Below are 16,727 nucleotides of genomic sequence, written 5' to 3' on the forward strand. Positions count from 1 at the left end.
TCACATCACATGAGGCCCCAAGAAAGTGTTTTTTTTCTTTGCTAAGTTGTTTTATGACCGTTTTCAAAAGTATTTCCTTCATATCATGGCGGTCTGTTAACAAACTCAACATTTTTTCCTGGGCTAGCTGGTTTACCAGTACTACGGTACATAAGTATTTATAAATGAGCATTATGATATGCATACTAATAAATGTGCATTTCATTATATGAACACTAATAAATGTGCATTTTATTATATGAACAGTAATAAATGTGCATTTTATTATATGCACACTAAACATGTGCATTTTATTATATGAACAGTAATAAATGTGCATTTTATTATATGCACACTAATAAATGTGCATTTTAGTATATGCAAACTATCGAGTTAAAATAAAACATTAGATAAAGCACACAGTTCCAAACCCAAGTACTTTATAGGACTTTATAAAAGGTAACTTACGCAATATAACAAAAAGAAACGCCTCATTTAAAGAAATACAAAAACACGCGAACTCGAAGAAACAACAATATATGATCTTGACACATTCGACAGACAATAACAAAACACAAATACCATCGAAAAAAGCATTATTTAAAGTGAAATCATTCAAAGAAAGAAGAAATTAACCATCAACAGCGTGATGGGAAAATCCTAAGAGCGAGATTATAACAGAACACAATGAAAAAAAATTAAGCAAACCTTGAAAAAGGTATGAGTGAACAAAGCAATTATCTATTTGTCGTAAATGACATTCAAGTAACCAAGAGAACACCAATTATTGAAGAGCAGTGCTTATGTTATGAAAACCCCTATAAACGGAAGCGAGTCTAAACTAACCCAAATTTAAATACTCCACCTTCTGCTCTCAATGATAATAAAAGCTGTTTATCTAAGATAAAAAAGGTATCTTTTTAAATGCAAACTATCAAACTCATGTGAAATATGAACAAAAGTACGCCACTTTTCCGAAGTGAAGTGTATAGTGAATTATGCGACGGAGATTTTAAAATTGAAGATGGGAAAAGCAGGTAGGGAGATGTGTGCGCATCGGGCACTGTTCACAATCATTTATAAAACCCATTGGACGAGTAAATTAAAAATTAGTTTGAATGCAGCTCTAACAAAGCAATGATTTATTGTGTCATTAAGTCATGCAAAATAACGTGCGTCACTTGGTCTCTACTGATTTCAGAGATTTTGTTATATGTTCATGTTTAGTTCTTGCTTCTCTTATTATATTGTATATTCTCATGTGGCTCTTCAAGTTTTCAAGGGACCACCCTGGTTACACGGATAACCACACACCTAACAATCTTTAAAGTCTTAATCCCATGGATACATAGATAATCACGCACCTAACACTTTGGTAAGTCTTCCTCCCGTGGATACTTACATAACCACACGCCTTACACTCTTTAAAGTCTTCCTCCCAAAGATACATGAATAACCACACACCTTAAACTGTTAAAAGTCTTCCTCTCATAGATATATGGATAACTACACACCTTATACTTTTTTAAGTCTTCCTCCCATGGATCCATGGATAGCCACACACCTCCCGTATGTATCCCCATGCGTTTCTTCAAATCATCACTATGGTTACAAGTACAACCAAGCATGCTTCTTCATGTGTCTCTTCATGCAATCACTCTTGATACATGCATAATCACACACCATACACATTTAGGGTCTATCGCCTGTATGTATCATCATATGTTTCTTCAACGAACCACTCTCTTTACATGCATAATCACACACCTTACACGTGTACGGTCTCTCTCCTGTATGTATCCTCATGTGTATCTTGAAATGACCACTGTGTTTACATGCAAAATCACACATTTTACACCTGTATGGTCTCTCTCCTGTATGTTTCCTCATGTGTGTCTTCAAGTTAAAACTATGTTTACAACAATAGCCACACTCCTCACACTTGTATGGTCGTTCCCCTGTATGTATCCTTATGTGTCTCTTCAAATCACCACTTTGTTTACACGCAAAGTCACACTCCTCACACTTGTGCGGTATTTCTCTTGTATGTATCCTCATGTGTGTCTTCAAGTGACCATTCTGTTTACATAAATAGCCACACACCTCACACTTGTACGGTCTCTCTCCTGTATGTTTTCTCATGTGTATTTTCAAGTGACCACTATGATTACATTCATAGCCACACACCTCACACTTGTACTCTTTCTCTCCTGTATGTATTCTCATGTGTCTCCTCAAATCACCACATTGCTTACACGCAAAATCACACTCCTCACACGTGTACGGTCTTTCTCCTGTATGTGTCATCATGTGTGTCTTCAAGTGATCACTACGTTTACATTTATAACCACACACCTCACACTTGTACGGTTTCTCTCCTGTATGTACCCTCATGTGTGTCTTCAACTCACCACTTTGTTTAAACGCAAAATCACACTCCTCACACTTATACGGTCTTTCTCCAGTATGTATCCTCATGTGTGTCTTCAAGTTACCACTCTGTTTACATAAATAGCCACACACCTCACACGTGTACTGTCTTTCTCCTGTATGTTTCCTCATGTGTATCTTCAAGTGACCACTTTTTTTACTGGAATAACTGCACACGTTTTTGTTTCTGATGAGGCCAAGTTCTCTGGCAAATTCGTCTCCGTACCAGACCCACAGTTCCTCTCCTGTAGCAATAGAAATATGAACAAGTTATTTTTAAAAAATGTCAAAGAAACAAGTAATACCTGAACTAGACCTTGTTACAAATGTGAATTACACCCCACATCTATTTTTAGGAAACGAACATGTGCTTTAATTTTATTACATTAAATTATTAGTAATTGTTTATTATCTGAACATATTCTATAGTTTTGATTCTAAGACTGAATTCAGGACAGGTTTTAAGTCAAGCATTTTTTTTAGTTATTTATGTGTTCTTGATATTTGTATATTTTGTTTTAAATGGAATGGTAGAGTAGAAAGGCCAGATGCAAAAACAAACAATTGAGCCTCAATCTGTGAAAATGAGGTTGAATGCATGTGCGTAAAATGTCGTACCAGATTAGCCTGTTAGCAGTCCGCACAGGCTGATCAGAGACAACACTTTCCGCCTTAACTGGAGTTTTGCAAAGAGCATACTTTTTTAATGAAAAATAAAAGCGGAAAGTGTCATCCCTTATTAGCCTGTGCGGACTGCAAATCCGCTAATCTGGGACGAAAATTTACGCGCATGCATTAAACCACGTTTCCACATAGCACAGCCTAATTATTTGTTTATGTGTTCACAAATTAAATAGCCTCATATCCAACAAGACATAGTTAGAAGCAGTGTTGTGTATGTGAGCACGTTTTTTTCTGGCCAAACATTTTTTCTTACATGCCTTATCTCTTCGTTTCCAACTTTTGATGAAAAATAAACACGCAATTATTTGATAAATGTCTATTGCAATTCCAAGCTCACGTCAATTATTTACAGTTTTAGAAAGAGGAAGAAAAACTTTGCAGCAGCTTTTAAAAATTTATGCAATTTTACATCCTCATAAACTAGCGATGTAACACTGGAAGGCACACTGAAAACTGGGATGTTTACAAAAGAATTTGCTTTTTCTACTTTCAATACTTATGTTTGATGCAAACCGTTTTTTATTGTCAAAAAAAAACAGAAATCAAATATTTATTATCACAAAATTAGGGCAGGTAATATTCTTTGTTAGCCAAACACATTTTTGTTTAACAAGCTATTTACCAAAAGTGTGAAGGACAGAAAAAACGTGCTCATATCTTGACGTTTAAAAGGTCTTAAGGCTGCTTTATGCAAGGACCTGGATTGAATCTCAGACAGATCTCAGACATGAAAAGACGTTTGAATTATAGCTCCAATGTCGAACTATTTATTTAATACCCAAGGTATTTAATATTGGTGCGGCCTTGAGCTGTCGGGAAACTCGGGATAACCAGGAGAAAAACATACCTTTCCTGTATGGGGACTTGCAAGCAAACTCATATTCGCTGGTTCAGGGAATTGTACCCGTATTACCAAGGTGAGACTGCTCTAATCAGACAAAACTTCATTGAATAACACATATCTTTAGTCATACAATTCGCCTGTATACCTGGTGAAATTGGCTTTAATGTGCAGTAATAGATGCCTCCTTTGTACTGAAACGCCACAAGGTTCTGGTCTGCCTCCGTCATTGCACAGTTCACGTATCTCATCCAGTTAGAGGTGGCCTTGTTCTGGGCATCCACAAAATGTCTCGGTTTGCCTTCCTTTAAGGTCTGAATTCCATGGAATCTTACCATCAAAAACAACAACTATACAAGACGGATACACAAAAAACATGATACCTTATATACCTTGTTTTTAACAGCAAATTCAATTTTTAGACTAGTATACCAAAGAATGCAATTCTAAACTTAACAGTGGCAGTTATCATACACTGTTTTCAACAGCACAAACAGACTTAGTAAATTTGGTTCATGTAAAATAGTATAGTACTTCACATCCTTGAATTGCAAACTAATTTTAAATAACGACTGAATCAGTTTCACAAGATGTGTGAAATCTATTCATGCCAGCATAATTATATAGAACACAAAATCGTTACATTAACTTGAAATGCGTCACAGATACTAATGCCCAAACAACATGTTTGGACACGGGCAAATCAATATTTAACTCTACAGCGGACAAATAGAAAGTAGGACATAATTCAGCCAAAACTGTTGCAGTTTAAATTTTTCTTTTAACAATCATCTACACACTAAGGATAATCAGCTCTCAAAATCTGAGCAAAATCTGCCAAGCACTACGAGGTACTAAAGACTTACAATGTAAGTTTGGGACTATATATTCTACAGTGGAACACCAGACAAAGGGCCCTAACTCTGCCAAAACATTGTCGCAGAAAAAGTCTATCTCAGAACAATTATCTCCAGAAAATAAAGATAACTCAACTGTGAAAACTTGAACCAGATCAACCCATTAATTTAAGATGTATAAAACAGACAAATGCCGTAATTCTGTCAAAAGTTTCTTTTGTTGCAATCATCTATGCATTAAGGTCATTCATCTTTGAACGTTTGAGGAATATTTAACAAAAAGTTACAGAGAAAACACATCTGGTCTTATAAAACAGACAAGGTACCTTAATCCTGCCCAAACTCCTTGAAGTCTCAATACCCTTTTTCAGTATCATCTACAAATTAAATTCATCTAACAATTTGTACGAGATCCACCCAGTATTTAAAGAGAAGTTCAAATTACAAGCTTTGGGGTGAACAGAAATGCTGAGGGACAGACGGACTAGAACTATGTTTAATGCTTCTCACACTTTGGTGGCATAATACACAAAACAACTTTATATACTGCTATATAGAAAATGAATTTGTTGAAAATGCAGCACTTTATTTTCAATTCTTTTAGGATTTATGAAATAACCCGTGCATTTCAAGCTAAAACAAGATATGTGTTTGTCAGAAACACTATTTCCCCTTCTGCGCCGCTTTGAAGCTAAGTATCACGTCACCTTTACCTGCCAGCAATACCCTGATTTCTGGTTTTCAGCAATGATATCGCCCCCATACGGCCCAAACATGACCCTAGATTCCAGTCCCTCCTTGGAAAATACTCCAAGACCAGCTCCAGCTATTTTGGACGTTTTAATTACAAGGCAATCTGGCACGGTTTGATCAGCTTTAAGGGGTTCCCCTTCTGGCACCTGCAGTTTATATTAAGTTATATGAGAATGTACTGGGGAAAACTTTTTGTATTAGAATATTAAGGGCATTTCTTAAATGTACTGACATACATTAAAACAATGAAAGTTCTTACAATCATAACACGTAACAGTCTCATAAGCCTAAACTAATAAAAAAATCCTTTATTTTCTTTACCACATGTAGTTTATGTTTTAAAAATGAACACCGCTTCACCTCTTTGTCCTGTATGTAGTTATAGGGTCCATGGACAGGGCAGTCCCCTTCAAACTGCTTGTTGCATTCTCCACAGTCTAAGAGAGCAAAATGAACACAAGGCAATAATCAAACTAAGTAAAAGACTTATGTCAGGCACTTGAACATCAGATTTAAAGAAACCACTAATATGTATTATGCATTATGAATATTATTAAACTGGAAGACAGCCTTTGAGTCATAACACCCTATATTATTAATATTCTCAGAGTCAAAAGTTCACATAATAAGGCTCATATGGTTTCATCAAATGTTTTTTTTTCTTTCTTTCTTTCAAAGTTATTTGTAACACATAATCTGACAGAAAATCAAATAAGCCATCGTCTGAAAGAAGGAGCATAACAAGGGAGCCATGATGACTTTATTACACTAACCTGAGATCAAGGTAAACTTGTTAAAATATGTCAATCATTTGACCTAGTTACTTAGTTTGTTTCTTCCTGTGACACAGTTTTACTTTAGGCCTTGATATGGTCAAGCAAAATGTTTATAAGTTTATTCCCAAAAAGCCACACATGAGGCATATAAAGTGTTTTACTATTTTCGACCTGGGGACATAATTTTTTACTACATCTGACAAAAATTCTAACTAGCTACTGTCAAGCTGAACATTCTGACCAAGGTTCTTCATTCTGATCAAGTTTTATCAGGCTTAAACATTGCTTAAAATGCTAAAAGGTTTTCAAATTTTACCTGGTGATCGAATTTTCACTCAACTGAACCCATTTTGACTTCAAATATTGCAAAGTTTAGCATTTTGACCAAGCTTCATCAAGATTGATTCATACATGTGCCTTCTTAAGTAGTAAGACATATTTTCTAGGATTCGACCAATTAGCCTAGTGTTTAACCTGCTTGACCCAGGTTCTAACTTGGTTTCAATATAAATATACAAAGTTTTATCACTATTGATTGAACTGTTTCCTGTAGAGTGGTTACAAGCCAAATGTTGACCATGAACAACACATGACACCTCATTTAAGACTAACCATAATAGCACAACTTGTAAAGGTCACCATGGCGTATTGAACATGGTGTCCGCCTAGCGACCGGGAGTTCATGGGTTTGATCCCCACCAAGGGACTCAACTTGTAAAGGTCGCCATGGCGTATTGGACATGGTGTCCGCCTAGCGACCAGAATTTCATGGGTTTGATCTTCACAGTGGGAGCTTTCTTTAGATCTCTCTCATAGACACAAAGTACTGGTTCTAGTCCCAGGAAACGGACTAATAATAAGCCTTAGGCTTTCGATGCAATCGAGCTAAATAAATAGGTTTAAACTTACTAAACTAACTTACTAAAGTAAGTTCTCAGGAAGCTAAACATGATTATTATGTTTGTTGGTCTTTAGTAAGACTTTCTTGTGCAAGGTTATGGATATTTAGTTCTAGAGTTTACAGAGAAAGTGGTCATTATCTCGAGGTTCCAGGTTCATACAGCTGACAAGGTTTCTCTCTTGATGACTGTACTCAGTCCTATCTTTTTCTGGGGTCTTGACTTTCTTCATTCTCTGCAATAGATAATATGTAAATATGTACGTTAAGTTTCAACTCTCTATCAGCAATAAGTGTTTAGTTATGGGTGAAAAAAGGAGTCCTTACTCAATATTCATTCAAAAATATCTGAACCAAAATATGGATTTGCACAAGTTCATATGCTAGGACTGTTCTTGGAGAATCTATATGGCTCCCCCAAATATTCCCATCATAAAGTTCGAGCATAAAAAAACCGACAACGGGCATTTATTCCGCAAATACTGGTCACCACAATTTTTTTCTTTTTTACCATCGGCGATTCTATGTGCCACCATAACTCCCAAGCATATAAAACAGACAAGGGACATTTATTCCGCAAATACTGATCAACGCATTTTTTGCATTTTTTTTATTCTTTACCATCGTCTACACATTTAGGGTAATCCAGTAGTGAAAGTTTGAGCGAATTTTGTCAAACAGCTGAAGACTTAAAACACACCATTTTGGGATTATATTGTTTAAGCAGAAAGACAGACAAATGACCATAATGCCGCGCAAACTGGATGCATAAAAATCGTGTTTATCTTATTATCATCACACATTAATGTCCTTCAACTGTAAACAATTGAGCAAGATCCAACCAGTAGTAAATGATAGATTGGAAACACAAGCTTCATGACAGACGGACACACGTACGTTAGGCGTACGTATGGACCAACGCAATGCTTAATACCTCCCTATCCGTGGTTGCGATAAGAAGAAAAAAATACCGCTAACTTATATGTACCTTAACTTTCTTCACTAAGTCACCCTTTTCGTTCAATTTCATCTTAGCTGCTTTCAGAGAAAAGACAGTCCTTGTCACAGTATTCTCTTCACTTTCTGCAAACATATTGATCATTGAAATTAAACAACCGTAAATACTACGTTATTTTTTCGACACCTTTGTTTTAGCCAAAATTATAATTTTTGGAGACTTTGTTTTCATTCATGATTCATGAGTTTAAGTCACATGTACCCTCCCACCTCCCCCCCCCCCCCCAAGATATATTGAATCTAAAAGTCTGATAAATCAATATACATTACCTCTTGCTGAAGGACTCATTGGCTGGACCACGCCACTGGATGAATCTTCACATAGAAATCTCTTTGGTTCCGCAAGAGTTGCACGAGAGCTCTCGCTTTTTTGTTTGTCTTTTTCCAAGAATATCTCTACAAAGTCATTATCTGAAGATTAAAAATTCAAAAGATAATAAATTGATGATGCAGTCAACTATGTAGAATACTGAATGCATCATAACAGAAAGACATAAGAAATGAAGAAACGATGCAAGTGTGTGAACTGTCATCTTGGATCAGATTGTCCAAAAAGTGTTGATTGTGAAACAACTGTATCTAATATAGAAATGTTCAGCACGTAAAGCAGTTTCACACTCAACACCAGGGCTTTTCCAACCTTTTAACCCTTTCCCACTCAGAAGCAAAGTGAAAATGGCAATGTGCAAACAGCATATCATTAGAACAAATGTTCTGACCAAGTTTCATGAATGTTGGACAATTAGTGTGACTTCTAGAGTGTTAACAATGTTTTATTATAGCCATAAAAGGAAAAATGCCCCGAGCCCTGGCGGCCATGTATTTCAACAGAACAGAACCTTTTTCATATTCATTCAACATATCATAAAAACTTATATTATGATCAAGTTTCATGAAGATTGGGCAATACATGTGACTTCTAGAGTGTTTACAAGGTTTTACTATAGCCATATAACTCAGGAAAAATGCCGCGCCCCCTGGTTACCATTTTTTTCAACCAACCGGAACCAGTTTCATACATATCCAAAATATCATTGGGAAAGATCTCCTGACCAAGTTTCATGAAGATCGGACAATTAATGCGGCCTCTAGAGTATTACCAAGGCAAATGTTCAACATCCTCAATATTTTCGCAATTAGATCAAATGGCGAACAACAGCCCGAGCCCCATGAGCCAACAGTTAAAGACGCACGACGGACAAAAGACGATCAAAAAAGCTTACTATGAGCACGTTGCGCTCAGGTGAGCTAAAACTAAAAATACCTGAGTCATCTTTTTCGGAGTTTGAATGAACATCAAGTTTTGAGTAAAGGTCCTTTTGTATTGTCTCTTCTCCCACAGTTGGTCTAGCACAATATTGGTCAACATTTGAAAGCTCAATCTCTTCCCTTGTCAGAAATACAGAATTTTGGAAGGCCAGTTGAGCTTGATCCTCGACATCTTGACGCATAACTTCATATTCTGTCTGCTCTGATTTAACACATTGGGAGGTGAAGCCATCTTGTTTGGTATAATCTTGATCCATCTGTAAACATCCTCTTTGTTCATATACTACATTGAAGGCATCTTGTTTGTTACAATCTGGTGTTCTCTCTTCCATTAGAACCTGTTCTGATTTGGCACACACAGAATACAAATCAGCAGCCGCATTATACCATTCATCAGTCTCGATTTTGACGCAAACACAGCTTAACTCACCTTGTTCTCGGTCTGAATTTAAGGTCACCACACTTACCCTAGCAGACATTGTGTTTACGCTACCTGTAGTTTGGGTTGTGGAATCAAAGTCCGTTGATCTTACTCTCGCTGTCCATGTCACTTTCCATGTCACTTTCCATATCACTGTCCATGTCACTTTCCATGTCACTGTCCATGTCACTTTCCATGTCACTTTCCATGATATTGCTTTCTTTCTTTCGTTTTGTTATTTTGAACTTTTTGGAGGCCAGAAGAGAACTCTATGTACGCGTCATTCTGGAAATAATTTACAGATAAAACATGTTGATTCATAGGCAATTTCATGAGATAGATATGGTCACAGCACTTATCAATCTGTAAAAATATTGCGAATTGTTTGACAATTACAATCATTATGTAAAGTGGTCTTAAAATCTTATCTTGATAAATTAGTTTTTTAAATATGTATGTATGGAAAATAATATTGTATACCATATAATTGATCATCTGCTATTTTAAAAATGTAACATATGTTTCAAATGCATGAGATATGTTAGCGGTCTTGAACACTTAATATTGAATCCTTTTAGACTTTATAACGGACATGGTAGCTCCTGCTCAGTTTTCGCATCTGCGCAGGCTGGTCTGGAGCTGCGCAGGTAGGTCTGGAGCTGCGCAGGCCGCATTTTGCATAAAATCTATTTTCGCATGACGCGGGTCATCTTCAGAGCTAAACCACATCCTATTTGATTTTTAATAAAACACAATATAGGTGTTTGTGCACAATTTAATAAATTTGAGTTTGTTAACATCAACCAACGATGTCACCTTTACAGGCTTTGTCGTGGAACGGCGAATATATACGGATTTGTTGTTACAAATATTCATTGATAACTTCTTTATTGTGTACATAATTATATGAAAATGTTAAAACTAACTTTATATGTTTACTTAGTATCATAAATAATTTTAGTCGTAATAAAATTAATAATAAACAAAGGCTATTGATCGTCTCATAAAATAATGATCAGTTTAATGTTACACGATGTGCAGTGGATGTCAATATTAAGGCTTGTGTCGAACTGCGTTTTAGACTGAGCAGATCCAAGGACATGTTCTTTAAAAACCTAAGTATTAATTACCAAGAACAAACATGCGTCAACATTCAACCAAACTTTGAACATATGCCTTTTCCTGAAGTAGTTTTTTTTTTACAGCAGTATGTAAGTAGACGCAGAAAAAAAATACTAAAACTGTTTGCCCATTGACTGCTATTAAAAAACTTTGCTTTTCGAAATCTTAAGTACTTTTTCATTTAAACATAAGTTATTTAAACACGAAATAAACGTATTATCCGAAACCAGCACACCAAAACAAAACTTAAAACGAATATAAAACACATGTACGTTAATGAAACCGTGCAATTATGGACGTGTTTTATTATTAATAATTATATAAATGTGAAGTGTTCTGATTAAACTGGACATAATGCATGTGCGTAAAGTGTCGTCCCAGATTAGCCTGTGCAGTTCGCACAAGCTAATCAGGGACGACACGTTCCGCCTAAACTTGATTTTCGGTAAGCAGAGACTTTCTTGAAACTAAAAATACCATAAAAGCGGAAAGTGTCGTCCCTGATTAGCCTGTGCGGACTGCACGGGCAAATCTAGGATGACACATTACGCACATGTATTAAGCCCAGTTTTCTCAGAACGCGACTCATATAAATAATTAATTTATAATTAGCTACAACTCGTACATCTAGCACGCATCTTGAATTCTAAGCAGTATCAAGTACAATAGTAAAATATCACCTCACTGAATAAATAACACACTACTAAAAATTAAAAAATAATAAGCGAAAAATGTACCCATGAATGCGCCCACAAGTAGGCATCTCCATAGATGGTTGTCCATCCTCACTACTATAGCAGCAACGAATGATTGCCGGATCTATTTGACAACAGACGGAACGTTAGCCTTAACACGCTCAACCGCATTCTATACATAGATGGTGACGTCACTACGTTATTGTCAGTAAGACCGTTGGGGAGGCGGAAAACTACAACGGGCGAGGCATGGTCAGGGGTGATAACCGCAAAAAAGGGTAAGGGTAAGGGTTAGGGTTAGGGGTCGGGTTACGGTTAGGGTTGGGTTTAGGCTAACCCAAACCCTAACCCGACCCCTAACACTTACCCAAACCCTAACCCTAACCCTCTAACCCCCCCTTTCGTAATACCATACCATGCCTCGCCCGTTGTAGTTTTCCGCCTCCCAGACCGTTGTGTACACAATGCGCTCAACCGTGACAGTAGCTATGGAATCCGGTGATGTCAATTATAAAATATTCAAGCTTTCTATTGAGGCGTTGAAAACTTCAAGCTTGGTTGTATTATGTTGAACATATTTATTAGACTTAACAATTAATATTGTATGTAATGTTATGGGCTAATCAGTGAAACATTAACTTTAACGCATGTAAAGATAAAATCACAATAACAAGCTTTCAGGTGTCAAACCAGACAAGTGGGGTTTTTAAAATAACATCAATAACATCAATAGGCACAACATGAATAATTAATTTAACGTAATGGACTAGTCAGTGAAACGTGAAAAGTCGCTGTTAATGCGTAAACGTATAATATCAACACAACACACCATTTAAATCCAGACAAGTGTTTGTTATAAATATCGACAAACGATACTTAACTAATTGTTTTTGTCCGTCAAACAAATAAGCCAACACAACTGTATCATGAGTAAAGGACTTGTAACTGTTATAATTGTGTTCTCCTGCCGACACGACTGAACGTTCGCTGTATATTACTATATTTTATATTTTGAATACATAAAGAATATTGGCGATCATAAATATATGTGTCGCGTTCTGAGAAAACTGGGCATAACGCATGTGCGTAAAGTGTCGTCCCTGATTAGCCTGTGCAGTTCGCACAGGCTAATCAGGGACGGCACTTTCCGCTTTATGGTATTTTTCGTTTAAAGGAAGTCCCGTGTTACCGAAAATCTTGTTAAGGCAGAAAGTGTCGTCCCTGATTAGCCGCATGATGCGGCGTCTCATCTGGGTCTGCGCTGTTTGCTAAAAGGAGTTTCTGTAAGACATATTCTAAATATAGAAATAAATAAACTAGACATCCCTTATTTTGGAAATAAATGGATCCAATTTAGAAGGATGGGAGAGTCCACTAGGCATAAATGGGTTAAAAGTGCTCGCGTGATCACGTTGGATCTCGACAATCCCAGCTAACAATCTATATAGGACCCACATACGATTTTGTCCTTTGTTTGGAGGCCCAAATGGGACCCATGTGGGCTGCATATTATTTGCTTATGCATTGATTTTCTATATTTGGGTAAAATTATTAGCAGTTAAGATCAAGTTAGTCATACATAAGTTGGATCTCGACCATCCCAGCTAACAATCTATATAGGACCCACATACGATTGTGTCCTTTGTTGGGAGGCCCAAATGGGACCCGTACGGGACCCATATGAGCTGCATATTATTTGCTTATACAGTGATTTTCTATTTTTGGGTAAAGGTATTAACAGTTTAGATCAAGTTAGTCATACATAAGTTTAAAAAATGTGTTTTCGATGAAACAAATAAAAGTATATATCTTTAATTCCTGATAGCAAAGTAGTATGGGACCTATATAGGTCCATTATGGGTATCCCCATACGGGCATGCCCATATAGGTCACAATTGACTCCTATATAGGACCCGTATGGGACCCATATAGGCTTCATATAATTTGCTTATGCATTGATTTTCTATTTTTGAGTAAAATATTAGCAGTTTAGATCAAGTTAGTCATACATACGTTTTAAGAAATGTGTTTCGGATGAAATAAATAAAAGTGTACATCTTTAATTCCTGATAGCGCAGTAATATGGGACCTATATGGGACCCTTATGGGTATTCCCATATGGGCAAGCATATATAGGTCCCAAATGATTCCCATATGTTAGTATCTCATCAATAATAGTATCGCTAAATTCAGCAATACAGGAAGATAACTCTCAAAAAGATCACAGACCTAATACAACTATCACTTTTCGTAGATGACAGCGCAATATGGGCTACATCTTAACCCATTTATGCCTAGTGGACTCTCCCATCCTTCTAAATTTGATCAAACTATTTCCAAAATTAGGGATGTCTAGTATATTTATTTCTTTATTTAGAATATTTTTTACAGAAATATTCCTTTAAGCAAACAGCGCAGACCCTGATGAGACGCCGCATCATGCGGCGTTTCATCTGAGTCTACGAATTTGCCAAATCCTTTTTTCTAGACGCTAGGCATAAATGGGTAAATCGCCGAAATTTATTATAAATATATAATTCATACTAAATTAAAAATAATAGTACAATGATTTATTATACTGCCATAGAGAACTGGAGCAAACCCTTTGGTTTCCAAATAAATCCAACAAAAACTTAAGCCAGAGTCATTTTATTTTTCGTAAATCAAATAAACAAATGACGCAATACGATAAACCACTTCCGTTTCATGATATTATCGCTTTTCTTAAAATGGCATTGGATAAACATTTAACGTGGATGGACCACATACTTTAAATAATGGTTTGTTTCCAAATGGACCTCAAAGGGACCTTTTCGCGTTGCGATAAATTGACAAATTTGAAAAAAAAAGTTTCAGATTTGAACAATTCCATTGTAGTTATGTTTTTTGGAAGGAAACAGTCATACTGAAAATTCACCATGCGCTAAAATATCCATAATATTCATCGTTTGATGATTTAAAAACCTGACAATTATAAAGCATTACACACGCAAAACGATTGTATAGTTTTGAAAGTTCTGTTGTTATCGTTACATTTTGTGACATTGCTATATATTGTGATGAAAGTATTATATTTTGTGAGGATTGCTTATACGACTGTTCGGCTAGCGCAGTGGTTGGTACACTCGTCTCTCACCTAGGCGACCTGGGTTCAATTCCCGTTCCCGGTAGCATGAGAGTATGGTTCGTAGTCACCATTTCGGGCAGGAGAGTTTCTTCCGGGTTCTCCGGCTTCCCCCCCCCCCCCAACACAAGAGCACACACAAAAAAGAACAATATTTCAGTAACAGCGAAATAGTTGGACATTGCAGCAATAATTCAAAATTCGTCCCAACGTTCGTGAGTCTAGTAAGTTCATTTATCTCCTATGCCCACGGCGCAATCCCTTACAAAGAACGCGTTAGTGACGTATAAAAACATCGTATATGTCTATGTGTCTGGTAATGAAAACATGAAAAAAAATCTGAAGGTATATTCAACAAAAGCAATATATGTTGTGTAGGGCATGCCAGCGGAACTAATTAAGCGGACCTGGTGGATTCTATCCCGTCCGCGCGACTTGACTCGGTTGACATGATCGATTGCAACAAAAATAATGGTGGTGGTTTTCTCTTGTCTCGTGTGATAACTTTGATATGCTACTTCGTTTCTTACTATATGCTAGATTCGCATATGCTCTTTTGGGTTTGCTAAAAATGCGTATGTTTTTAAGTTCATCATCTAACCCTTTTTGCTACCTTCCCTTTTAGAATATGCCCTAACACGTTATGCCATACTAATACCTGCACGGAACACAAAAAAGGATAAAATACTGCTCGCAGGCAAGTTTTTTTTTGCTACAACGCTACCACAACGAGTAGGGTCAATGCACATAGTAATTATTTTGCGCAGTTGATACTAACTTTTACCAACTAACCTCTCCTCCGCAAGGGACGTTACACGGGGTGCAGTGAATCGGTGCTATACACCGGGCAATAAAAGGTACCAGGGTTGCGTCTGGAATCAAGGCGTCACCTGTATTCCGCTCCAAACACCAAAAACACTTCTTTTAGGCGGAGAGTACATAATCAAGAGCCAAGAACAGTATTCATATTATACTGATTAGTAAAAGGTATTTAATAATATTTCAATCGAATAGTATTCCGTTTACCCTTTTTATATTTACACCTCTTTTAAAGGAGCCTTTTCACGTTTTGGTAAATTGGCAAAATTGAGAAAAAAACAGTTTCAGATTCTCAAATTTTCGTTGTAGTTATCATATTTGTGAGGAAACTGTAATACTGCACATTTACCATGCTCATAAATATCCATTATATGCATCTTTTGACGAATAAAAAACCCGAAAATTATAAAGCGTTGCAACGCGAAACGATTTATTCACTGGGGCCTGACGAGGTCAAAGCGTAGTCCGTTTCTCTACGACGTCGGGTATATGTTTTACTACGAAACCTTTTGTCAATACACTACTTAATCAGGCGAGTTTCATCTTTTCTGGTATTTATTTATTAGAGAACGGAACATCCAGTAATGGTAGGTACTTATTTTCAAAACAAACTAATAACAAATGCGCGTAGTTTCAACCTTTACATTTATTTTGAGCTAAAATCGAAATATTTTGATTTGAAGTAATGCATAAGGTGGTATTCTGTTAAAATAGCCAATTACAGTAACTTAATTGAAACGAAACTACATGGTACTTTGATTCACTGTACATTATACATTTCAAAGTACAAAACAGGTTACGAACATATATTTTAATTATTCAAATGCTTTGTTTCAAAGGAAATTACACGTCGCTTTATATATAGGTTTTGCACAGAGTATGTATTGGTTGTGCAACGAAGTACAAATATAATGTATGGGTTACTCAATGAAGTTTCTGTATCCATTTCAGGACATACAGGGCTCAATATTAAAGGTAGTCCGACTGTCCGGGACAACCAAAGTTTTAGTCTGGACAAGTTAATAAAGAATTTTCTAGTCCG

The 16,727-nt window shown here is 36.4% G+C and overlaps 1 protein-coding gene across 1 annotated transcript; it reads right to left on the reverse strand.

Annotated features, from left to right (window-relative positions):
* Positions 1 to 707: 707 nt before the first annotated feature.
* LOC127849071 (zinc finger protein 570-like) lies at positions 708 to 10,134 on the reverse strand. The gene is made up of 8 exons (XM_052381795.1): positions 10,038 to 10,134; positions 8,506 to 8,646; positions 8,207 to 8,301; positions 7,343 to 7,454; positions 5,905 to 5,981; positions 5,505 to 5,690; positions 4,083 to 4,248; positions 708 to 2,654 (listed from the first exon to the last, which is right to left on the reverse strand). Exons 1-8 carry the CDS (start codon positions 10,132 to 10,134, stop codon positions 1,672 to 1,674), a joined length of 1,857 nt encoding a protein of 618 aa, XP_052237755.1. The 3' UTR covers positions 708 to 1,671.
* Between the last annotated feature and the right edge of the window lie 6,593 nt (positions 10,135 to 16,727).

Source organism: Dreissena polymorpha, chromosome 10 (genome assembly GCF_020536995.1).
Source record: "Dreissena polymorpha isolate Duluth1 chromosome 10, UMN_Dpol_1.0, whole genome shotgun sequence".
Lineage (NCBI taxonomy): Eukaryota > Metazoa > Mollusca > Bivalvia > Myida > Dreissenidae > Dreissena > Dreissena polymorpha.

Coding starts and splice junctions, on each gene's coding strand:
- LOC127849071 (XM_052381795.1), bottom strand. CDS start 10,134: ATGGAAAGTGACATGGAAAGTGACATGGACAGTGACATGGAAAGTGAC. Junction 5,691..5,904: donor ACTACATACAGGACAAAGAG/GTGAAGCGGTGT, acceptor TATAAACTGCAG/GTGCCAGAAGGGGAACCCCT. Junction 4,249..5,504: donor AATCAGGGTATTGCTGGCAG/GTAAAGGTGACG, acceptor CATGGAATTCAG/ACCTTAAAGGAAGGCAAACC.